Here is a 27,101-nt window from a genome sequence, read left to right on the forward strand (position 1 = left end):
AAGTGCCGCTTGATAGCACTGTCGATGACACCTTCCATCACTTTGCTGATGATTGAGAGTAGACTGATGGGGCGGTAATTGGCCGGATTGGATTTGTCCTGCTTTTTGTGGACAGGACATACCTGGGCAATTTTCCACATTGTTGGGTAGATGCCAGTGTTGTAGCTGTACTCGAACATAAATCAGTTTGGTGAATTATGGATGTGACAGTGAAGTACTCATTCAGTACTGTACTGCAATATCAGCCTAGATTATGTGTTCACGTTCTGGTATGAGTCTTGAACCCATATCTTTCTGACTCAGTGGTAAGCGTGCTACCAACTGAGCAAAGCTGACATTTTGAGGAGTTAGTGAGCCCAACAGTGGGGGTGAAATTCCTCCCGTTGATAATTCTAGCAAAAAAGTTGGTGTCAGCACGAAATGAGAAATCCAGTTTTGCGCTCGTGTCAACATTTCATTAAAAAGCTTTGGCATGAGGAACTTTACCTTCAACATGAGGAAGTCAAATTATACAGTGCATTAGTCTCAACTGTTCAGGTTAATTCAACTCTGTCACAGTATCAGACCTGATAGTTGCTCAAAGTTCAATCTCCCGATACTCAAGTGCCAAAATTGTTTAAAAAAAACTGACAAAGAGACAGAAATGAACATTTCTTAGCCATAATTCTTGATGACAGTTTGACTTTTTTTGTTCTTTAAAATCAGTCCTTTAAAGTTATTTTATACCCTTTGATTTTCCTTTTGCCAGATACCTCACCTGGATAAAAGGGCTAGATTTTTGAAAAGGACCCACTAAATTTCTGTTTGACATTGATTCGAATATTTTGCAGCTTAAGGCAACGGCAGAAGTGCATCCCAAAATTTCTGTTACAAGTTTGCTTGATCAATAACTAACTAGCACCATGGGTTGTAAATGAGTTCGGAAGATCTTTCCAATGAGTGAAACAATGTCGGTAACAAGCCTTCACTGGTGCGATAGTCTATTCCACGGGTGATTTGTTTTATGTTTTAATGCATTGTGGAGTCAATTTGTTAAGTTATCTTCCACGGCAGTAAGTTATCATGTTTGATTTCACTGCACTGAATTCTCATATTGTTAAACAGTAAAATTCTCATTAACACCCATTGAGTAAAGATTTGTCAGTCGTTTGAGTTGTGAAGTATTTCTAAAAGTATTAATTTATTTTATATATCCATTTCCTGAGTTGTTTTCCAATAATCAAGGGCTGATTATAACTCGATCACTTGATAATCTTTCAGCAATTACATCACATTCATTAATCCTCATATGAATTCCATCGCCCATCCAGTACATGTAGGATATTGTCGTGACAGCAACTGCTAAGAGTCCTGCCATCAGCAAATAAAGTGGAACAAAAGACCTTCATGAGTTTCACAGAATAGATTATTGAAAAAATCAAAGCCACATGGGAGTGAATTTTAAGGCTGGTATCTCAATAAGGGGTTCAGATGATGGTCACAAACTTATGAGTTGTAATATCATTTGATATGCCTCAATAGGATTACTCCCAGTCATTCACTATTTTGTACACAGTAATGTGTCCAGTAAAACAGTGTATAATTTCTCAGTAAACCTTTGTTTGCAGACAGCTGACCACATGATACTGCACTATAGAATCCAAATATCCTATCTCATTATGCACAGAAAAAATTTAGCAACCATGCATCTAGCGTAGCTCAATGTACACAGCCCAGCTCAGCACACAAGCTCAGGTTTTATTACATCTGTAGCCATAAGGGTCCAAATCATTCAGTGCTTTTTTGTGATATTAGTGCATCTCCCATGAGATGATGGATTGGAGGATCCACTGTTTTATGAGGACAGGACCATTATACCGTGTAATATGCAATGTATGGGGGAAAAAACAGCCAATGACATTTTTACTTTTTTCATTTGTTGTTTCTCTCCCATTTTGTGTGCTTTTGTCTACACTGTGAGTTTTCCAATCAGTCATACCATCAAGGAAACAAATGGAAGCCAGGCATGTCCCCATAGATAAGTGGGGGGGGGCAGTGGGGTTTTGGGGGTAAAACCAATGGACATGTCATGTGCAACTGTTGGTTGCAAATCTCCTTCCCTATGGGGAAGCGCTAATATTCCTCTCTCACCTTTACTTCATTCAGAATACATATATAGTCATGGACTGCAAGGAGTTAAAGCCACAGCTGATCATCTGGAGAAAAAAGCTAAATCATAAACTCTGCTGACACTGTTGTCTACTTGTGACAAATGAAAAGAAATGATGCCTTTGCCTAAATAATAGTTGCTATCGAATAAAAGACAAGTCTCGTCTCCTGATACACTCATCCTTACACAAGTAGCAGAAGAATAAGGCCTCAGTATTAATTATTAAATAATGGCTCTCTTTGTGCCATGATAGATAACATTCAATCCATTCAGTTATTCAGGCAATACTGGCTAATCTTTAGCACAATGGTTCCCTGAACACGATCCCCACTCCCTGCCCTCTTTAACCCTTCTTGGTTCTTGTAATTCTGAATCCGTACTATATTGATTAAAATAAAGCCAATTGATTTTTTTTACATTACATTTTTCTATTCGAACTGATTTTTCCAAACTTTTCAAAAGAATATCTACAGTATAAATGGTATAAATGATTTAGTAGTTTAAAGGTGCTTTTGGATATTTATTGACGTATTCCGTACTGTACAAATATTGATGGCAGTTGAAAGCTATAACAATAACTTATTATTTGAGGGTTTCAGGAGTAACCAAGAATCTGTTACAATGCACAAAACTGAAGGCTAAGGACACCATCGGACACTGGAGTTTATTGGTAAATTCGCCCATCCTGTATTTCCAGTGAGCAGCCACAGTCGAAGGGAGCATGGGCCAGAAATAGGGTTACAATACTGTGGTGCCAATCCTCCAACCCATGCTCTCTCTCCGCCTCCCCCACCACCCCCACCATCCCGGTAGAAGCACAGGATTGGTGGACTTATCTTTATATCTGTAACCTTAAGCCCTTAACTGTTGTCAATATTTATTATTTTATACTTCTAGCTTTAAACATTGCTATCCCAGATTCTTCTTTTTTATGCCTCTAGGTAATGCTCAGTTAACACATGCAAAAGAGACAAAAAGGGGTGGAGACTTGTTGTGCTGGGTCTCCACCACTTTATGTTGCCCAGGTATTTCCTGAAGATCCCCTTAGGGATTGCAGGCACAAGCAAGGGGTAGCTATGGAAATGAGGGAGGAAATCAGGGCCTTCTGCCTCAATTTCCTCCACGTTCATTGAGCAGATGCTCAGAAAATGTTAGCAGGAACTTCTGCATCTGACCCCTCTCAGATGAGAGGAGAGTGGCAGCCAGCAAGGCCTGAGAGGCCTAAAAGAGGTAAATAGTGTTTTTTTTTGTACAGGTCCCAAATGGATCCTCCGGCCTGGAAGTTCTTCTGGCTCCTGTTTTTGGACGACAGCCTGAAGGTTCCATAGCAGACCATCTCCACTGCTGGCCTCTCAGACCTGCAACAGCAGCTGGATTTCTGTCCCCAATTCTGGGAGTAGGTTGGTACCAAGGGTGGGCCAGCACCTGATGCTAATGACCTGAACATGGAAATCCAGGCGGGTTCAGGTTATGTGGGGCAGAGTGCATTTTCGATGCGCTCGACCTCACTTACACCCGGGTGCTGGGAGTGGGGTGTGGGGGAGAAATATTGGGGCCATATTATGTTAAATGCAGTGGACAATATTGGGAAGACTAAAACCATTGTCTTCGATCCCCACCACAAACTCCGGTCCCTAGCCTCCCACCCCATCCCTCTCCCTGGCCACTGTTTGAGGTTGAACCAGACCTTTCGCATCTTTGGTGTCCTATTTGACCCTGAGATGAGCTTCTGACCACATATCCACTCCATCACCAAGACCGCCTACTTCCACCTCCGTAACATCACCCATCTCCGCCCCTGCCTTAGCTCATCTGCTGCTGAAATCCTCATCCATGCCTTTGTTACCTCTAGACTTGACTATTCCAATGCTCTCCTGGCCGGCCTCCCATCTTCCACCCCCCATAAACTTGAGCTCATCCAAAACTCTGCTGCCCGTATCCTAACTTGCACCAAGTCCTGTTCTCTCATCACCCCTGTGCTCACTGACCTACATTGGCTCCCGGTCTGGCAATGCTTCAATTTTAACATTCTCATCCTTATTTTCAAATCCCTCCATGGCCTCACCCCTCCCTATCTCTGTAACCTCCTCCAGCCCTACAACCCTCCTTCAATTCTGGCCTCTTGTGCATCCCAATTTTAATCACTCCACCATTGGCAGCTGTGCCTTCAGCTGCCTAGGCTTTAAGCTCTGGAATTCCCTCCCTAAACCTCTCCGCCTCATTACATCTCTCTCCTCCGTTAAGACATTCCTTTAATACCTACCTCTTTGAATAAGCTTTTGATCACCTGTCCTAATATCGTCTTGTGTGGCTCGGTGTCAAATTTTGTTTGATAAAGCTCCTGTGAAGCTCCTTGGGACGTTTTACTACATTAAAGGTGCTATATAAATGCAAGTTGTTGTTGATAAGGAGAAAAGCAAAATACTGTCAAAACACTCAAACACTGGGTAGAGGATGGAAGTGCATGTGAAAATTGGAGTACAGTCATTTTCAATGTTTGTGCAGTCCAGTTTGCTAAAATGTCCTAAAATAACTTTCAAGATCTGTTCTATTGCTTGTCATTTGTGATCTTATTATATGCATCACAAAAATCATAGGAGGAAATGCTGAATTTCATCGTAATTTACCTATTCTACCTCTACCAAGGCCCAACCAAAGTGATGGTTCGGCAGTGGGTTAGTGTTATATCAGCTCTAGTCTAAAACCTAGGTTTGACATATTGCTCAGCATGCGACGTACATCACAAAATCACAATGTCATGTTGCTCATTGAACATACTCTCTACTACCTGCTGGTACAAACCCGATCCCTTGGCTAATATAGAAAAGGGAGGTGTTTGCAAAGGCAGCATGTGTCAGAAGAGCAGAGGGCACGTGTTAGCCACAGAGATAAGAAGGGGCGAGGCCCCTGGGTGGATTTGTAGATGAGGACAAGGATTTTGAATTCAGTGAATTAGGGACAGAGAACCAAAGCAGGTTGACAGGATCAATGGGGACATGGGATATAGTGCAGGATAGGTTATATGAGCTACTGAGTGATCTGGTTTCCAATTCACATACCCATAGGCAATCTGTAGATCAAAGCAAAGCAGAATGCGTGCAGTGACTATAACCGGTCAGCGTGAATGAGGCTGTGTTGTTCAATGCACCTCATTTTCACTAGCATGTTATAGTTTTTTTAATATATTCATGAGATGTGGGCATCGCTGGCAAGGCCAGCTTTTATTGCCCATCCCTAATTGCCCTTGAGAAGGTGGTAGTGAGCCGCCTTCTTGAACCGCTGCAGTCCCTATGATGAAGGTTCTCCCACAGTGCTGTTAGGTAGGGAGTTCCAGGATTTTGACCCAGCAACGATGAAGGAACGGCGATATATTTCCAAGTCGGGATGATGTGTGACTTGGAGGGGAACGTGCAGGTGGTGTTGTTCCCATGTGCCTGCTGCCCTTGTCCTTCTAGGTGGTAGAGGTCACGGGTTTGGGAGGTGCTGTCGAAGAAGCCTTGGTGAGTTGCTGCAGTGCATCCTGTGGATGGTACACACTGCAGCCACAGTGTGCCAGTGGTGAAGGGAGTGAATATTTAGGGTGGTGGATGGGGTGCCAATCAAGCGGGCTGCTTTGTCCTGGATGGTGTCAAGCTTCTTGAGTGTTGTTGGAGCTGCACTCATCCAGGCAAGTGGACAGTATTCCATCACACTCCTGACTTGTGCCTTGTAGATGGTGGAAAGGTTTTGGGGATTCAGGAGGTGAGTCACTTGCTGCAAAATACCCAGCCTCTGATCTACTGTTGCAGCCACAGTATTTATGTGGCTGGTCCAGTTAAGTTTCTGGTCAATGGTGATGGTGGGGGATTCAGCGATGGTATTGCCGTTGAATGTCATGGGGAGGTAGTTAGACTCTCTCTTGATGGAGATGGTCATTGCCTGGCACTTGTCTGGCGCGAATGTTGCTTGCCACTTATCAGCCCAAGCCTGGATGTTGTCCAGGTCTTGCTGCATACGGGCACAGACTGCTTCATTATCTGAGGGGTTACGAATGGAACTGAACACTGTGCAATCAGCAGCATCACTGAAGACATCAGAAAATGGGAAAACTCTTTAGTTGATTATAATTGCAATATTGGACATAATGGGCCGGATTTTGCTGTGAGCGGCAAACAAACCCATAGGCTTTCTATGAGCTTTTGCACAGCAACTCCGGTAAATTAGAGAGCCATTCAATGCCACGCCCTCTACAGGGCATCTGGGACCTATGTGAATGGGGCAAGCAACTGTCTATCCCCTTAACCAATCAGATTGAAGCATCGTTAATTAGCCACGCAGAGACTGAACCAGGAAGTGTAAATTCGAATGGTTAATTCAATGTCAAATCAGGGAATGTGAAATAAAGAGAGGGTAAGAAAACTTGAATAACGAGACAGAGATGAAAGAGACAGAAAGAAAAAGTAAAAATATAAAATTGATTTAAATTTTTTTTAAAAGTCCAACAACAATTAAAATCTGAAGGAATGAGACTCAACACTTGTTAAAGTTCATTTTTAATGCCAGAGAGGTTGATTGGCAGTCATTAAGGCTTAGCACGCTGTTAAAAGGATGCTTACATCAGAATGGACAAGCCCTAACATTTTCGGGTGAGATTAGTCCATATCTACAAATCAGTGCATGCACATCACGCTGTTCCATTCATTTAAATGGGAAGCCAGCTGAGATGTCATTTTCGCGGAGCTTACAGCGGAGCAGGACATCTGGTACAGCAACCTCCGATTTCCACGTTTAACTACGCATGTGTGGTCGCCAGAAGTTACTGTCCGATTTGCACAGAAATAATGGTGAGCGCTGTTAGCCTCGCCAATAAATATTGACTATACATGTAATTATCCCTTGAATTTGTTGTTCAGAATAAAGCGTTTTTCTCTTTCATTTACTCACTAGAGTATCACACAGAGAGATGGTAATAATGAAGAAACAAGCACATGTGCATTTGTACCCAATTATATTGCTTGGAATAACAAAAGCAGTTGCAGACATGCCAAAGTGATCCAAGTACAGGCCAGGCCCTGTATTTTGACAGTAAATCTGTATGCCTGCAAGCTCAGTAAAACATGTGTTTTTTAATACAAATAAGAATTTAGATTACTCATATTTGTACAATTCAAAACCATATTTCCATCATTAAAATATCACCATGATAAATACATATCACCAACTAACTGCAACTGATTTTCCTGCAATGAGTGTAAAATCAGATTTGTCACTTTGCCAGTCTAGCTGCAGACCTTCCTTAATGTTGGGGAATGGTCTACCTGAGCGATCACGCTGCCCATGGCCAGATCTAAAATAGCAACCCGATGGTGATCGCCACTAGCGTGAGCTGTTTATACTTGTTATCACCAGCACTTTCCGTCAGAGACAGTGAGTGAAACTCCCATTCAAGGAGGGTTTCACTGCCTTCAGCAGCATGTGTGTCAGGTTATCTATATTATTGGGTTACCTTCAATGCCACTTCTGCTGTTGGAGGAAATCTGGTAATATAAAAGGGGTGTCAGAAAGGAGACCTTCTTAGAGAGGATTCTGCTCTAATACAGTTTGCTGCCTCTTTTTTTTATAATGTGGAGATGCCGGTGATGGACTGGGGTGGACAAATGTAAGGAATCTTACAACACCAGGTTCTAGTCCAACAATTTTATTTTAAAATCACAAGCTTTCGGAGATTATCCCCTTCGTCAGGTGAATGAATCCCACCTGACGAAGGGGATAATCTCCGAAAGCTTGTGATTTTAAAATAAAATTGTTGGACTATAACCTGGTGTTGTAAGATTCTTTTTTTTATATGTAGGGCTGTTGAGCCCAGTACAAAATTGTTCTTTAAATTTCAATATGCACCATTGCTGATACAATATCTTAGTGATCTTAGAGTAGACAGCTCCAGCTGAACAGAGAACTCTAGCACAGGCACAGTGGGCTGAATGGCCTCCTTCTGTGCTGTAATTTATATGATTGTATGGAACACTTCCCTTCACCAGTTTAGGAAATGGAAAATAAAACAGACTAAAGCAAGAAAAAGAATATAACATCTGTAATCTGTTACCTGATCTAAATTTGGACAAACACCAGCTATAAACGTGGGCCTGGAAAATTCACTGGGGTGCAGTCCTGGCAGTTACGTAGTTTGCAGCCATCTGTCGTATTCCCGCCAAACCTACAGCAGGTGTCTGCCAGCACGGCTGCATATATTTGGGACCATTATATTCATGAGGCTTTTCACTTCACTGTGTAATGCATAGTAACATATTGGATAAGTACGGTAATAAAAAGTAATGAACAAGTACTGTAACATAATGTACTGTGCACGAGCTGAAATGTAATGTAATGTACATGTTCTGTAATATAATGTAACCTAATGTATTGTGGAATTGTAATATCAATCAGCATCATATGCTCCAATGTCAGGTTAGATGCCGAATAATGTGCTTTCTCATCACTTTGACCATTGCACTGGTGTGACTATTTCTATTTCCCTAAGCAGCCATCCTTATGGCCTCTCTGAGTAAAAATGATGATTGTGCAAATTATGCTGAATTATGAACAGTTTTGTGCTACAGGTTAAGACTTCCCAAACCCTTTTCATTTAGGGCACTTACAGCTGGCAAAGAACGGAGACTTTCATCCCATCAGTCTGGGCTGGATTCATCCTCCCTAACTGTGAAAAAACCCACTGTGTTTGGAGTCAGAGGACCATTAAAGGATTCCTCAAGCAGATACAGGTAAACAGACAGGATTTGGTAGAGGTTTCAAATGGCTATTTTGTATCAGTCTTCACTCCAATAGATGATGCTCCATTACCAATAATGCAGCTTACAGTTGACTCTAAAGTTGCAAGGGTCAAAGTGGATGTGGATATAGTCCTGGATAGAATAAGGGGTCTCAAAACATATTGGGCTGCTGATTCTAATGGCATCTACCCGAGGGCGCTCAATGAAATGGGAGCTACGCTCAGCGAGTACTTTGCTCATCTATTTAACAGATTGCTAGGATCTGGGATTGTTCCCACGGACTGGAGGAGGCCCATGTGGTGCCAATATTCAGGTCAGAACTAGGAAATTAGAGGGTCCAATAGCTTGTCTTTGGTTATAGGCAAGATGCTACAGGAGATCATTAGAGATAGTCTGTATGCACCTGGATAGAGAAGGGGTTATTAGAGACTCTCATCATATCGTACCAACCTGGTTGAATATTTTGAAGAAGTTACTAGGGTGGTGGATGTAGGTAGCCCAGGGTTAATTTCATATATCTGGATTTTCCATAGGCTTTTGACAAAGTGCCACACAATAGGCTACTTAGTAAGATAGAACCCAATGGGAGTGGCAGGCAGCTCTTGGTTTGGTTAAGGAATTTATTGCACTCTCGTAAGCAGAAGGTTATTGTTAATGATAGTGGTTATGTGTGCAGACCAATCACGAATGGAGTCCTGCAAGGATTGGTATTAGGACAATTGCTCTTCACAATCTTTATTAATAATATGGATGAAGGCATTGAGGCATCCTTGCTGAGCACGTGTTGGCTGCCATGTTTGCTTACTTAAGAACAATGGCTGTACTTCAAAATTCATTGACTATGAAGAGCTTTGGGATGTCCTGAGAATGTGAAAGGTGCTATATAAATTTAAGTTCGTCTTTCTTTCTTTCTATCAGAATTTGGAACTAACCTGTGAGAGAGATCTAAGGTACAAGAGCTGAAACAATCTAGATTGGAAAAGACCCAAAAACAAACCCCCTACAACACCTGGTGTAATTGACAGGTCTTCTATATTTAAAAAAACTGCTGTTGCATTTTAACAGATAGTATTTTAAAAATAATGTCAACCATAAATTAGTGGATATTTTCTAACAGGCAAGCTTCCTAAAATTAAACTACTGTTTTGTAAAAAACTTCTTAAAAATAAAAAATCTTACCTGCCTTTTCTTTTTCTAGATTTTTATAATTATTTTTAAATTTAAAAAAACCTTTCCACTTTGGATGAACACTAAAGTCACAGTATAGATCTGGGGTCAGGGCTTGACTTGACTCTGGGGAGAGATGCTGTGAGACTTTCTGGAAGAGATAATCTCACACTGTTTCAGTTTGATACCAAAGGGAGTGTAAATCCAGCAAGATGTCAAACCGGGTTTAAAAATGCCCAGGGGGGTCCCTTGGACCTCCTGAGCACTTTTTAAACCTACTCGACATTAATTTAAATGCTTAGTCAATTCAGGCATGGTCTCCAAACATTTAAACTTGAACCGCTGGGTGACGGGCTCTGTGCATGCGTATCAGCACACATACATAAAGCACTCTCCAGGGCATAACAACTGAATTTCAGCCAATCAGAGTACTGGTTAGAACCCATACTGCAGCTACTAGTTTGAGACAGGTAGCTGTGGGATAAATGCAGCATTCATTCCTATACAACACAATAAAATATATTGGTCTGTTCTGATTCAATACAGCTGTCTTTTTAATAGATAAGTAATAAATAAAATTTATACCTTGTACCAGATTGCCCTGGCAATAGAGGCATATTTGGTTGGACAGTTTCATTGCATACGTGAATTTAAGTTAGCCAGTTGGAAATCTAGATTTTCACAATTTATGTCTCCAGCAAACAAAATTTGTGGATCAATTTAAAGGCTATTTTCTCAGACTGTCAATGGAATGTAAACACAAGTAACCTCCGAAAACAAATCTGAACAACTATGTTATTGGCTTATATTCAGAATCGGCAGCCAGTTCTCCAGCTAAATTGCAAATATATCACTTTATGTCATTGTGTCCTCTACACCAATCGACTAGTTAAAACACCAAAACTAGTCATTAACAAATTTGGCACTGCACAGTCATTTCATGCAAATAGGCTGTTTGTGTTCTATATATTATAACATCCCTTCATCATGCAAAATAAAAATGGTGGAACTCCTCCATGCCATCCTGAAAATTACACATTTTATTTAACCCAAGCAAATCAGTAGGAAAATTCAAAAAAAACCAAGCGAACCAAAAAAAAGCAAGCAATAAGTGCCGCTGAAAGGGGCACATCGAAGCCAAGTCTTTAACTCATCTGTAATAGATGTTCATTTCAATCCTAACCCAGCCTGAGTGACCGGGTGCATGTGCACTCCATCACCAGTGACAACACAGATAATCTGTGTGTAAATCTTATCAGCTTGCCTGCTTCCATGATAGTTCACTATAATTTTTTTCCTCTGTGTGTGTGTGTATGTAGATTCTTTAATGCTGTGGCCCTGACACTAGTAAAAAGGTAAAGATGTCGTACCATATGTTGCTCTGAGTGAGTTTTTCCAGTTCCTGTTCCATATGATCTTGCAGTTCACTTGGACGGAGCAGTACTTGACAGATGGGGCATATTGGGGCTTGAGTGTCATACAGAGTCGCTTTCTTCTTACCTGATTAGAAGAAAAACACAAAAATTATTACAAATATACCACACTAATTGAGAAATTAAATGTTTCTCCAGCCTCCCCCCCTTAAAAAAAACTAGGCAATGACTACTAAACCAGTTTACTTATCAAGCTTATTATTGCATTGGAACTACAGTCACCTGAATGGCCCATTATTCTAAGTGTTATAAAAGGGGATATCTGTACACTGATCAGTGTCTCTCTGTTGTTCCTTGTTATCATGTTTTATGCTTTAAACTACTGGTTAGAGGCAGCCTGGAAGCGGATATTTTGGCTTAGATTTTCCTCTATTATCCCACCCAAATCAGGCAGGGTAGCGGCAAAAATTATGGGGAAAAGTGGGTAGTGAGGTCTACCGCCATCTCTCTGCCTCCAACTTGGATTTATTTCCCCCCCCCCCGCTCCCCGTCTCTACCCAGACAGCCACGAGCTATCCCAGAGGGGTGCCAGTAATCTCTGGTACAGCAATGGATGGCCCCTCCTAGCCCTTTGTGGGGAAAGAAGGTCTTGTAGTGGGCACCTCTCCCTCCCATTAAGCCGTGTTTATGAGCCAAAGGCTAACAGCAAAATGCAAGTCAGATCTCCAGGGCCCTGTTGCCCTTTTGACCTTGCCCCTGCTTCTTCTGGTGCTGCAGCGACAGTTTCATCGCAGCATCGCCAGAATTTTCCTTGGTTGCAGTGGCAGGCTCCCACTTGCTAGCGGGAATCCTGCCCGAAGCCCACCATGCTTACAAAATGACCCCTAAGCCAGGAAAACGGATCAGGGTCACGGCAGGTTAGTGGCACTGGATATGTCCTGTCCTGACACTACTCTGGTGGAAAGAGGAGAATCCAGGCCTTTGTCTTGAGCTTCCTGTGATGGGACATCATGAAGTTCTGCAGCAATTTTGTGAATGGAGAAGGAATGCTGGAGATGGTACTACCTACTTATATAGTAGCATTCCACACAAAATACATGCTGCCAGGGCACCCTCTAATCAGCAGCTTCAAAGGAAAGAACATAACAACAAGGAGTGACTAAAAAATGATGGTGGTAAAAACACAGATATTCCCGTGGTAACTTTTAAGACTACGTATTCAATTCAGATAAGTAGGTACACGTCTCCTATAGTAGTCACCTGATTAAATTTTATTTAAGTAGCCAATGGCTGATAAATAATTATCTTATGCTGGTCAATTAAAAATGTTACTTTTCAATCTTATTTATTGTTACTAACATATATTTATGGCTCTAAGTAAACTGTTACTACAAACCTTGCTGAATTAGCAAAATACATGAAAAAGAACTTTATATGAAAGAATAAACACTCCAAAAATTTCAAATGTATAGGGCTGTTCAGTGTCATCAGAGCGATAAGATGCAACAATTTCCAAATATATCGTAAGCTCCTGCGGTCAGCGGGCACTTGGATTGAGGGAAAGGGCTGATCAATTTGTCAAAAAATCCTCAAACTGTCCTTTCATCCAACTACAAGACTGTGTTTTAATGCCCTGCTTCAAATTCCAATTGATACTATTTCAAAGCAACTCATATCACCTCAGTAGAACAACTGATTTGAATTATTTTTGCTAAGTTTAACTGGAACCTTTATGATTCAACCTGGATATCCTATCCTTCTGTCTGAGAGAGGCATGTAGAGTTGACAGGCTTCTGTTTTTTGGGTAGTGGAGGAAGCAAAAGAAGTCAAAATCAGAAAAAGGAGGAAAAGAATGGCATCGCTATCAAGAGGAATGCTTCCCATCAGCACGGCACCGGATTGCATGACATGGAGGAATCTAGAAGCTTCTTATGTGTCTTACCAGCTAAAGCAGGATGCCTAATAGATGAGCTGACATCATGGTAGAAGAAAATAAAAGTGTCAGACTACAAAGAGGTCGGTATCTAAGTTGACTGTGTCATTTTTTAAATCTATTCTACGCTGCTACGCCAACGAGCTCGCAAAAGTTTTATTCTGATAGTTGTCAAACCTTGATACCTAAACTTTCCATTCTGCTTTCTTTGTCTAATAAATCACCAGATATCAGGCATTACAGTAAGATATCAATGGCTGTCAGCCATCTCAATTATAGACACAATTGGATAATTAAAGGGACAGATGGACAGGAATGTTGCAGTACACAGTCCTTTCAGATTTTGTTTAAAAGAGGGGGAGGGGAACGTGAGTAAAGTACAAACATGATTCTATCACTTTTTTTCCATTCCTGATAAGGTATATCAAGAGTTTGCAGACAATAATGTTAAATTTGCTCTGATAAAAATAACCTACAATATTTACAGTCAGACACTACTTCCTCTAAACTTTTAAAAAAGAATTGGAGGGAACTGAAAACAGATCTCAGCTAGAAATTACTTTGGGTTCTATTTTTGTCCCCAGACCTCTCATGAACAATACAAATTGCTGTGACTGTCTCCCAAAAAAAGCACACACGTTTCCAGCAGGGAAATCCTGTTACGGCCATACACCAGCACAAACAGATGTCATGTAAACAGCTGCCTCCACCCTTGGCCTCATCCCCTGCCTCTAGCTGTACTGTATTAAAGTCTCATTTATTAATAGGTCAGCAATTAGCAAGCTAAGCATCCTGACACCTACTGAACACATGGCAGATGCTTATATTCACTGCAGCTTGGCTGAACACTGGTGTTTATTGACAAAAGATTTCTTTTAATCACTAGAATACGCAAATAAAATTAAACAAAAATCTGTGTCCTTCTAGAGACAAGTTTTGCATTAAGACCTCTTTCAAACTGCTCTGATCAGTCAGATAGGGTCTCACAACACAATTTTGGTCAGTTGAGTGATTAATAGGAACTTGATCAGAAATATATGAGAGGAAAGCAGCTGGGGAACTGTTCAATATGATAAACAGGGATACAGATTCATTTCTGAGATTTTCCACATGGAGAGTTCCTGATCCTGGCCATCGCATCTAAGTAAAGACATCGAGCAGAAGCCAGATGCTTCCCGCAAGGAAAGAGGGAAGGAGGAAAAATCAGCAAGTGAGTCAACAAAAAGCATTGTACCAAGAATAGCATTGTCAGGTCTAGGAAGAGATTGCTTGCTTTCCATCTTAGCCAACGGAGTGTGTGTGGTGGGGGTTGGCGGGGGGCAAGTAGTTAAAGAGAGGGGAAAATCAAATATCTTAAAAATGATTTGAAATATTTTCATAACTTAACCTGGGGCAAAATTTAACTAATTTTTTCATCAGTTTGGAAAAGAGTTCAGTTTAATTTAAACTCTGGGTTCAGCATTCAATTCAGCTCTCATTCATACTGAGACTGTTCCTTCAGGTTCCATTGCTATAGGGATGCCTTTCAGAGCTTCATTGGAATTGGAGTTTGTCTAAGCTGAAGTTTATTCAGATATCTGTTCCTATTTTTTATGAATTGAAACAACACTAAGAATTTCTGAATTTGGAGGCACCTTTCTCCATTCCAATTAGATTGTAGTAGGTAACACCTGAAAAAACAACCAATAAAAAACAATCGCAACATTAACATTTCTAAATTCTAACTATAGGCTTTAAGATCCCAATATCGTTCTCAAGTGCAATGAAAATTTTTAATCTTCTACCCCAAACATGCCGGAGCCATCAAAAAGGGAAGCTACTCTCCCCATTTGCATACTCCCCTTCAGTTAGAGGCAACCTTTACCTGTCCACCAACTTTTGCAGCTTTGGCCAGAAGAGGCCCAGGTGAGTATTTATTTTTAAATTTCTGTAAGGTTTTTTGTAAGCCAGAGGAGCAGGAACACTCCTCCTGGCCCAACAAAAAAAACGTGGGCCTTCCCTGCCCCATGCTTCTGCCCTGAAATTTCTCTGCTCTCATTTGGCCCGGGTCCCCACTACTGCTTGACATACCTTGTTGGGGACTCTGTCCTTCAATCCCTGGTAGTGCCCGGTTCCTACCCCAATTACCGCTCCTGCCCACCAGCCAAGACCCACTGCCACTGGTTTCGAGCCAGAGACAGAAACAGAGCTATATAAGCGAGGCCCAGGAGTTAAAAGGGCCCGTGCCGCACGCCAAGGAATCCTTGGGAGTTTCCCTCCTGTCCTGCACCCCGCCCTGCCCAAACGTGCCTTGAGTTGAAATTGGGGCTTGTCAGTCTGACCAGAGTATTTCCAATAGTTTCAAGGTATAATAAATCAAGTTTTCAAAACAGCATCAGCAGCTGGCCAAAATGTAGGATGGTCGCCAGGAATGACTGAATCATTATTTGAATAGATATATTTGTTATTTACTTGTCTTCTGGGCAGAAATGTAACTCATTTGTCAAATACCAAGTGTCACTTTATTGACTACAAAGGAAGATAACTATACTAAGCTCAATGTGACTGAGAGGGCACAAATGTCCTAACAGAAGAATCTTGTGTGGAAGAAACTGCACTGGGTTAATTGGGGAGGTGGAGGAAGGGGGTGAAGACATGACAGCTGTCACAGAGTCCACCATCATTCTTAATTAATAAAGTTACATCATGTCCCAGGTTTGATTCCTGGTATCTACTGAGTTAGTTACTCAACCAAGGTGGCAGTAGGGGTGCTGCAATTGGCCTTACGGCCCCTGGGTTAGGGAGGGGAAAAATAATTAAGGGTTCTGGCTCCTGATCTCGATCCAATTACACCTTCTAGAAAGACTAGGAATGTCGACTGAAGACAGCTCACACACACAGCTTAGGCTGTAATAAAAAGGATAGTGCGACAGGGCAACCAGAGCCTTAGATCCATGGTCCAGCAGAAATCAGTGTCTTCAGGAGAAGAGGTGGGGACAACAGGGAAAAAATTGGCAACGCAAAGTACCAGCTATTATGTTTTTAAACAATTTTGAAGATGTAATACCATCTCTGAAACTTATGAAAAATGTCTTTATTATGAAAAGTATGGTGGTCTCCACAACTACCCTTCTGATTAGATAACTCCCTCCCCCTCACCTACCAAATTTCTCTCTTCCATAATTGGCAAGGTGAACCATGATCCTTGAGGCCTTATGTTGTCTTTTCTGTCTAGTAGTAGTTATGATACTTTTGAAAGAGAAGGGGCATGTTTTATATGTTTACACACGGCTGCTAAAATTACAGTTCACTTTTTTGTACAGATAACTACAAACCAATCGAGTCTGCTTATGACAAATAGTCATTGATCAGCCGGCCAGGATCTCTGCTACATTTGCGCTATAAGTAAACCAGCATTCAGGAAATTACATTCTCCTTTGTCTGCTGTCACTGGGAAAACAGACAAAATGGAGGGGAGGAGACTCTTACACATAACCCTGGAGGCATTCTGTTCATCCTTTCACACTGTACAGGCTGGAAAAGGGTTAATTCTATTTCTGAACATTTAATCAAACCTTCACATTTCCTTGCAGTGCATCTACAACTCACAAATAACCATGTGCAAAACCATTTAATCCTCAAAGCCCAACCCCCTTCCTCAATTCTAACTCGGATTTTCATTTCATAAAACTGACAGGGCAACATTTTGTTCCAAAGGACTGTGGATGTTCAGAGGTCTGGCAAATTGTAGGCAGGGCGCTATTCCTCATTAATGCTTAGTTAAATGATTGATGATCATTCCATAGGGATCAAACAATTCCCTCGGTGGACAGCAGTATATTTAACAATTCTCTCACTTCTTCTCTCTTCCCCCTTTCCTCCCCCCGCCACTCCCGCAACAGAATTGTTCTGGTACATTGAGGATGGTACTGTGCAATGAATTGCACAGCTCTGGTTAATGGAATTGGTCAGTGCAATTGTTAGTGAGCAAATCAGATGGAGAAAGGAGAAGACAAGCCGGCACCTCAAAGTAATGTCTTAAATCGAGTTTTTCTAAAATTCAATGGCAATCGCAAAGTTCAGACATGGATTTTTTTTATGTCGTAATGTTACTGGTAAATTTGAAATGGTTTATTTAGCTTCTGATCATTAGGAAGTTAAAATTAGTACAGAGTTTTGATGTGGTGATATTGTTTGCTCCGAGAATAAAATTATCTGGTTACAAATAGTTAATTTTAGCGGTCCATGGCCCCACAATCTGATATCTAATTTTGACTTAAAATAAACCTATAAAGAGACAATGCAATATATTGTGAATATATAAATTTGGTGGGGTAATGTTGCTAAATTAAAAAGGTTGGATCACAAAGCTGAAATATCTTGAGAAGAATTTACCTTGCTTAAAAGAGAGGTGAGCTCAATGACATGATTGACAGTTGGATGACATCACTACCTCACTGATTTGTAACTTAAGAATTTTTTTATTAGTAAGCATTTTTTCAGGACATTCAGCTCCTGTCCCACTGACCTAATTTACTCTTTTTTTAAATTCTATTCTTTCCCTCCTTGTCCAGTCTCTACCCATCTACCGCAACACCACTGATGACCTCTGCCACTTTGACAACTTCAGGTTATCCAGCCCTAAAAGCCTTTTGTTCTCACTATGGACGTACCGTCCCAGTACATATCCATCCCTCATCACGATGGTCTCCGGGTCCTCCATTTCTTCCTTAAACAGTGGCTCAACCAGTCTGCATCCACCACCCTCTATCTGGCTTAACTTGTTTTCACCTTGAACAACTTCACTTTTAACTCCCTTCACGGATCCCAGCTATGCCTGTCTTTTTGTAGAACATGTGGAACATTTTGTTCCAATCCTATTCAAGCACCACCTCTGACTTTTCTTCCATTACATTGATGACTGTGTTAGTGCTGCTTTCTGCTTTCACTCTGATCTTGAGAATTTCATTAACTATGGATCAAATTTCCATCCATCCTTCACCTTCACTTGGCTCATCTCTGACTCTTCCTTTCCCTTCCTAGATTTCTCTCTTTATCACTAGTGATGGGCAAAGATATCTATTACAAGCCCACTGTCTCCCACAACTACCTAGAGTAAATTTCTTTTCAGCCTACTTCCTTTGCTGACTCCATCTCTTTCTCCCAGTTTTTCCCAGATCTATTACATTTGTTCTGATGACTCCACCTTCTGTACCAGAACTTTTGAAACGTCCTCCTTTTTCTCAGCCGAGAATTCCTCTCAACAGTGGTCAACAGGACCTCTGACTATATACTCCCATTTTCCTGCTCTCATCCGCTCCCCCTCTTAGAACAACAGCAGGGGCATCCTTGTCCTCACCTTCCATTTCACCAGCCGCTATATTCACCAGATCATCTTCAGCGATTTCTGCCACCTTCAACATAATCCCATCTCCAAAAATATCTTCCCTCCCTCACCCTTCTCTGCTTTCCAGAGGGACTGTCTCCTTCAAGAACCCTTGTTGACTCTTCCACCATCCCAACTTCCAGCTGCTCTTCCTCTGGCACTTTCCTATGTAACTGCAGCAGGTGCAGCGCCTATTCATTTTTCTCTTCCACACCATTGTCCACGACCTGAAACATTCCTTCAGTTTAGGTACACTTTTTCCAATCTAGTATACTGTATTTGCTGCTCACGGTGCAGTCTCCTCTACACTGAGGAAACCAAACACAGATTAGGTGACCACTTTGCTGAACACCTCTATTCTGCCCACAAGTGTGATGTTGACCTCTATTCTGCCCACAAGTGTGATCTTGACCTCTATTCTGTCCACAAGTGTGATCTTGACCTCTATTCTGCCCATAAGTGTGTTCTAGACCTCTATTCTGCCCACAAGTGTGATCTTGTCCTAAATTCTGCCCACAAGTCTGTTCTTGACCTCTACTCTGCTCACAAGTGTGATTTTGACCCCTAGTCTGTCCACAAGGGTGATCTTGACCTCTATTCAGTCCACAAGTGTGATCTTGACCTCAATGGCCAGCCATTTTAACTCCCCCTCCTAATCCCACCCTGTTCCCCTGCTACACTGGTCCAAACAAGCTCGATATAAGCTTCAGGAACAATATTTCATCTTTCTCCTGGGCACTATGCAGCCTTCTGGTCTTCATTAACGTCAGATATTAGCCAAATTTCCAATTGTCTTTACAGCAGGGGTGCTGATGATGTGGGGTGGGTCTCTTGGTGTTCATTGGAAGTGGAAGGGATTTGACAGTCTGGGTGTAGGCCTTTTGTCAGTTCTGTTGGGGGAGGAGATGATCTGCACTCTTGGTATTGGACTATATTTTTCTCTTTGCAGGCTGAGTCTGTGTTTCCAGTATTTTTAGATTTTGTTTTAGAACCGCATCTTCAAACTATTTCTTTTTTCCCCCAATTTCCTCCCCTTTTCCCACCTTTTTCTTTGGGTGGGACACTCATATCCTGGAAAATAACAAACAGGTTTGGGGCCTCCTAGGGCTTGCCTTTAAAAAGTTGAAAGAGAATTTTAACAGAGGATTTCTCAATTGGCTACAACTGTTTAATTTGTGCCTCTCCCAGGAGGGTTCATGGGGGTGACATCTGACAAAAAATGGGATGAGCTTGTCATAGGTACGTAACATAACTTTTACTGTATTAGCTGTTGAAGATTTTTTTAAATGTCTTTCCTTTGCCTCACTGTGATGATCTTTTATATCATTAACAATTGCCAGCTTTTCGTTCAAGTTTATTAAGTTTAAATTAAATTCCACTCTGTGATTGGAGTATCTGCTGTTCCCCCTCACGCTTTTCTTCCAATTCTACTAAAATACTTGTTTTTATTCCAGTTTTTAGTCCTGGAAAAGGGCTGTGCCCAAAATGTTGTCTTTTCTCTCTACAGACGCTGACTGCCCTGCTGTGTATTGTCAGCATTTTCTTATTTTGTTTTAGATTTCCAACATTTGTAGTTTTTGTTTTTATTAATAATTTTTTGTTGTATCTCAGTTTTAATAAAATAGCAAGACACTAACTAAAAAATTACACAGAGATGATAAATCCATGATGGAGTGGACTACTGCAGGAAGAGAGGCTGCCCAAAAAAGTCCAGAAAAATGCAAGAAAAGTCAGCAATGAGAAAAGATCATTTGGACCATCAAAACCCGTCCTCATACTAACTCCAACTAGCCCTCCTATCATAGCATCCAAATGTATTTTGAACAATTCCAATATTCATGCCCCTCTGCTCCTCTGCCTGACAATTTACACTATTTGAGGAAAACGCTGTTCTTGATATCTGTTTTAAATTTACTTTTCACTAATTCAAATTTATGTCCTTTGGTGCTACCGTCTTGATTTACTTTTTAAGTAATAATCAGAATTTAATTTATCCGTAATATTTTAATAAATATTTTGATGAGGTTTCCCCCTCTATACCATCTTCTTTCTGACTATAAAACTTAAGTTCTCTAATCTTTCTTCATAGTTTACCACCTTTTACACTTGGAATCAATAATGTTGCTCTTTTCTTCCCTTTCCAATATATGTATATCTTTTTTGTGGCATGGTGACCAAAATTGAACACAGTGCATAGTCGGGTGATATTGCACATTTATGCTTTTGTGAAAGACAATTCGGGATCCGATAAGGCTATGGACTCAACCTATTTTTAATTCCTATAATATAATAACTGCATTTGTGTGTGTATAGATGTTTTGTGTGTGTGTAGATTGTGTGTGTAGATGTATTTGTGTATATAGATGTGTGTATAGATGTGTGTGTGTGTATAGGCGTGTGTGTGTATAAATGTGTGTGTGTATAGGTGTGTGCGTATAGATGTGTGTGCGTATGTGTGTATAGATGTGTGCGTGTGTGTGTGCATAGATGTGTGTGTGTGTATAGGTGTGTGCGTATGGATGTGCGTGCGTGTGTGTGTGTGTATAGATGTGTGTGTGTGTATAGGTGTGTGCGTGTGTGTGTGTGTATAGATGTGTGTGTGTGTATAGGTGTGTGCGTATGGATGTGTGTGCGTGTGTGTGTGTATAGGTGTGTGTGTGTGTATAGGTGTGTGCGTATAGATGTGTGTGCGTATGTGTGTATAGATGTGTGTGTGTGTGCATAGATGTGTGTGTATGGATGTGTGTGCGTGTGTGTGTGTGTATAGATGTGTGTGTGTATAGGTGTGTGCGTATGGATGTGTGTGCGTGTGTGTGTGTATAGGTGTGTGTATAGATGTGTGTGCATATAGATCTGTGTATGAACGCACGCGTATGCACATTGAATCAAACCGCTTCAGTATAAGCTCCACATAGGAGAATAATGGAAGTCCAGCAGTGACTCTCTATGCCTAATTTTCTAACTGTCAATTATTAGTTAAAAAATACAGGTCCATGTTCAATTTTTAAAAATCAACTCACCATGTCGGTCCTGCCAATCAGGGCTACCATCTTCTTGGAGTCTCTAAGGTTGGGGTGTGGACATATAGTGCTCTGTCAAGCTTCAGCTCTCAGCAGTTCCCACTTTGCATTTTTTAAATTGAAGCCTGTAAAATCTACCTCTACAACGACTGATGAAATGTCCAGCCGTTTTTCACTTTTATCTATTGACATTTTATTAAAGAGGAAAGTTTCAACAGCTGGAACTGTTTCAAAACATACTTACAAAGACATGGGCCCTGCAATTATGCCAGGAGATACTGCCATCCAAACATTTCCTGCGCTTGTCTGAAATTCCTCTCCCTTATCGTAAAATAAATGGGTTAATGCCTCAACTAAAGTAGGAGCCTTTGTATGACAGTGTCCCACAGCAAAATTTCAGCACCATTATCAAGAACTTTAACGTGGTGTTGCTCACTTTTAAAAACAACGGGGCCGGTTTTCAATTATTTTGCAGATCGGGCGAGCAGTGGATGGACTGATTGCATCACCCGCCTGATGGCACCAGCGAGAGGTCTGAACCATTTTCATAGTCAGGTCTCATTTAAATGTATTCTGTGAGCTGCAAGTACTCACCAAGCACTGACAGGCAGCTTGCCGATCTGGGGTGGGGGGGTGTTGGAATCCAGCGGCTTCTCAGCAGAGCTAAGCTAAAAGTTCAGGCGGGGAGTGGGGAGGGAGACATTGATTCTGCTTACTTCAGTTGATTTTTTAGTCAATGCTTTTGTTTAATTCTCGTGGCCCCACAAAAACCCATGGCACCGAGGTGTCGGCCCAATTCCCGGAGCAGCCTGCTATTCCGCCCACTGATACCGGAAAATTGCATGGAGGTCCTACAACCAGCGGAGGACACCGATTTGAATAAGACTCGTGCCTGTTTCGGGCAGGAGTGTTGGCTGCCCATTTTGCAGCCCACTTGATAAATTGAGGCCGCCACTGGGTGGGAGGATATTTTAAAAAAATCTTCGTCTGCCTACCACCCCATTTTTCAGAGGCACATGACAATCGCCCCCATAACATCGCAGGGTGCTGGGATGGAACTGTCTTACAGGAGTTACTGAGCACATCGCTGTGAAGAAGCTAAATTAATATCAGAGGAGGTAGTCATTAACCCGGGAGTAATTCAGCTTCATCTGGGCATATGTTGGTTCACTTCTTTCACACTAGTGTCAAACTAAGTAACTCCTCCCAATCATTATTCCCGGTGATGTCACAATCAGCGCTTACCAATTAAATAAAAATTTTCTACGATCAAAAAAAATCAACGGAAATAAGCAGAATCTTAAGTTAGCAATAATGATATGTACATGTTTGATTTTGAAAAAGAGGTTTTGGTGGTTAGGTTCCCCCTTTAAGAATTAAAATATACAGAGATCATTGTACAACATGTTGTATGACAAAGAATGAAGCATGTGTTTTGATGATTTGCATTTAACCAATTTAAAAATATTAAAATGCTTACAAATCTTAAGATTTTTTTCAGCTTTAAACACTTAAATCTGAATGTTTCTGGATAACCCAGGTCCACCTCACATTATAAGAACAAACAAGTTCAATGCAATTTTTTTTAAAGTAGCCTTAATAAACGTTTGCACTGAGATCCCAACCAGTAGATGTACAGATTTTTTTTAAAGCTTAGAAATCAATGCAATTCTACATTAATGTTTTTGTTGTCTTTTAGTTCTTTTTTCAAAGCACACTCCCTTGTCTTTTTTTCCCCTTGGACTGGAGGTAGCTGATTAAGATTTTCATAAATACTTCATCAGGGACCTCTTTAATAAAGCCTGACAACTTTATCTGGCGTGTTTGCTCAGAAACATTGAATAAATAAGGAGCAGGAGAAAAGAGACATTGTGTAGTTGTCTGGGAGAATGATGCTCCACATTACCGCGTATGGACCTCTGGGGACAGGGAAGATGAAAGAGCATGGAAGGGGCTCTGATGGATCGAGTTGTGTATTAATTTGAGAAACTGAGCGAATCCATACATCCTACCGCTCCATAGATCTAAAACTCAATGAAAATGTCGGACAGTAGATGCATCACAATTACTGTCTGGGCCTTAATGAGGACCCTGTCAGCGATGTCATTACACGAAAGGGCAGCTGCTCAAAAGATTCAATAAAACTGGATGAAAAGTCAGCGTACTAATATTCTTTTCATTTATCCCAGCGCAAAATAAGATGCCACACTTAACTGCCTCAGTAAACTAGGTACCAGCATGATCAATACCGCTAAAAGCCAGGCAAGACGGTGATGGAGTGCAATTTTTTGTCTTTACTGAAGTATAGCATGGCAGCACTATAATTTATGAAGGGAAGCGCTGATTCACATGTGCATCTGGCTAAAGTCTGACACTGACATGAATCTTTCATACATAGAAACTTTGGCCCTCGATTAGAAATAAGTAGTGTCCCCCCACTCTGACTTCCCTCTTGCTCTCACTCTCTCTCTCCTAACATGTACCTTTTCACTGGGCGCCCATTACTGAGCTATCTGACATCAGTGCCAAATGACATACCACTGGAAATCTGTGGGAGAAGTCTGACATGAACTTGGGATCTCACTTTGATGTATCTTATGCACCAAACACATTCTACAATAACCACATTAGCCTATATCTGGGTCAGCAGCATAAACTTCCTGCTCCCTTACAATAACGGAACACTGCACTTGTGCAGAATAATGACATATACGTAGGCCAATAAAAATTAAACAAAAATCATTAATATTGATACTTTTTAAAATATCAAATGAAAGTGAACTTCAGATGAAATATCACAACAAACTGTTCTTGCAGTAATAGCAGTTTGAGAATATATTTCTTTAAAGGGAAAATTCTCGTCACTTTGCAATGCATTATTTCTCTTTAAAATCCCCACTTCCTGTCACATGACCCTATGCTTTCATCATAGTTGTGTAAAATATCCCATCTTCCTTTCCTGTGATGTATCCAGTGATTGTTCCGATAAGTACATAATAATGGCCTTGATATCCTAACACAATAATTTGATTTCATTATGTGGTATTAAAATCACAAATAATGCAAACGGTAATTGTTATCGATATATAGTTAAAAGTATTGTGTATAGCACACAACCTACTTTAAATGTGTCTGAAGCACAAAAAAGTCACGTTCTTCTCATTGACTGAATTATCCTTGTGATTTCTTCAAATCTAGTGGAAAAATCTATCAGCAACCATATTATTTCTTCATCCACTCTACCATATACATACAACATTCATATAACATAATAATAAACATACAAAATTCAAGAATCTTGTAAAACAAATGTAAAAGTTATCACTTGAGTTAACCATCACATCTTACCGTACATTCATTAACTTTCACCTCCGAGGCCTTCTCCTTTCTTAGCCTTGCCTTCACCTCCCATTCCCGGAGTTCCTATTCTTCTTTCCACCCTTCATTACTGCCGTAACTCAATGTTGCATTCATGTTTCTTCCCTTCCCTGTCTTTTGGGTCCCCCTGCACATCCGACCTTTGACTCACTTCTAATGACCCATGTGCCAATGTCAGGGATATCCCACTTCTCCACTCTCTGTGAGCAATGCTACAGAAGAGCTACAAAATTATACTGTTACCATTTGAATATATAGCTCAGCTGCCTCATAGTAATTTTTATATTTTTCATTTCTCTTCTTTCCAAATGTTTTCTAAATGAATCTTTTTCTCTATCAAGGCTCCTGCCCACCCATGTCAAGCTACATTATTCATTCTAGGAGGTTGGGCAAAAAACTTGTTCGCAAACCTCTGCCAAAGCCATTTTCGAACTGCCTGCAAGAACATTAGCAAGAGTAGCAATGAGTGACACCAGCCTTCTGTCCATGCTCCTGGGGAAGTGGCTTGCCCCTAAGTCACAGCAGCTGAGACCATACACAAACTGCAGTTAAATTAAACAGGCATTTAGTGGGGGCAAGATCACAAAGTGAGCCTGCATTCCAACCAGTTCATAACACGGTGCATCATTACAATGTGCCCCCACCCCCCTCACCCCAGGCCATCAGGAATAAAGCTTTTCTAAAGCTGGACCCAAGTAATGAAAAAAAATCAGCATTGTAAAAAAAACAGAAGGTTTTTATTTCTAAGATCGTTTTTTGGGCTCCTGAACTGCCTGCTGCTTCCAAACACAAATTATTGCTTGAAAGCTAGAAATTTCTAATGACAATTTCCTCCATTCGAATCATTAGGGTGTGTTAAGAAAATAGATAACAATTACAAATAATACCCTACAGTATACTATTCAAAATCCTATATAGGATTCTCATCATTCTGTAGGATAAATCCTGTAGGGTTCCATAAGGCAGACTATAAATCTTGCAGCATTTTTTCTACTATGTCTTACAAGATCTAATTTGATCCTGTAGGGCAATTTCAAAATCCTGTAAGATGTTTTGCTAAGAGAAGGTCTCTTTAAAAATAATAATAAAAAAAAATTATTCACACCACAGTTAAGCGCCTATGTCCTTGACTTGGAGGGCAGCCTGTTAGGATAGTGATATACTGATATGCCTATAATTTGAAAGGGCGACTGGGGCAGTGTCTTTTCCCTGGGGGGCACATATCGAAACACAGATATTGGATTGTCAAAACTATTTCCTACAAGAAAATGGATTCATCAGCTTGCAGCACGCAGGGTCAGTGCTGTTTCCACCCCTCCAGCACACACACATGACGATGCATATGGACTAGGAATTGTCGCCCCACGCACTTAGCTCGTTGCTCTGGCCCCTTAAGTGACTTTGAGAAATGGATAATCGATTATAATTCCGCGCGTTCTCCACAGATTTATTCCAAAAATGTATGAAGAGCTGCGGCTGGGCCGGGAGCTCCTTGCTAACTAGTAAATTCTCTCTCCCTCGAATCTCACCCAGATCACGACTCTATTTAATCCATCAGTACACAATCAATATACTCTGTAATCAACTCTTGATCACTTAATTTTACACATGTTGGCTGAATCCTTTTGTTTAATCACAAGATCATGCCAGTCCTCTCCTCTCCAGCCTGCCTTCGTTTCACCTTGGGATGAGTGTGAGAGAAAGAAAATAAAAAGAGGAAGAGACAGAGTAAGAACAAATAAAGATATTTGCACACTTCTCTGTCTCTCCTCATTCTGGCACCAGGAACTTCATGCTCCAGACAACCCATTTCTGACTCTCAATGCTAAAAAGGAACTCACTGAAGACTAATTAATATTTAATTCACTGCTAAATGTACTTATTATTTCCAAGTAATTGAACGGCTGCACAGCTGTGACCACTAATGAATAGGCAGGGCCCAGACAATT

At 40.9% G+C, this 27,101-nt stretch overlaps 1 protein-coding gene across 5 annotated transcripts in view; it reads right to left on the reverse strand.

The window, feature by feature from the left end:
• The window catches only part of rnf220a (ring finger protein 220a), a 397,403-nt gene that overhangs the window by 158,155 nt on the left and 212,147 nt on the right, over positions 1 to 27,101 (reverse strand). For all 5 annotated transcript variants that reach the window (XM_067990120.1, XM_067990122.1, XM_067990119.1 and 2 more), the window contains exon 3: positions 11,454 to 11,583. In XM_067990120.1, coding sequence (XP_067846221.1) covers positions 11,454 to 11,583 — 130 coding nt within the window. The remainder of the gene's footprint in view (positions 1 to 11,453; positions 11,584 to 27,101) is intronic.

The sequence above is a fragment of the Heptranchias perlo genome, chromosome 9 (assembly GCF_035084215.1).
Source record: "Heptranchias perlo isolate sHepPer1 chromosome 9, sHepPer1.hap1, whole genome shotgun sequence".
Taxonomy (NCBI): Eukaryota; Metazoa; Chordata; class Chondrichthyes; order Hexanchiformes; family Hexanchidae; genus Heptranchias; species Heptranchias perlo.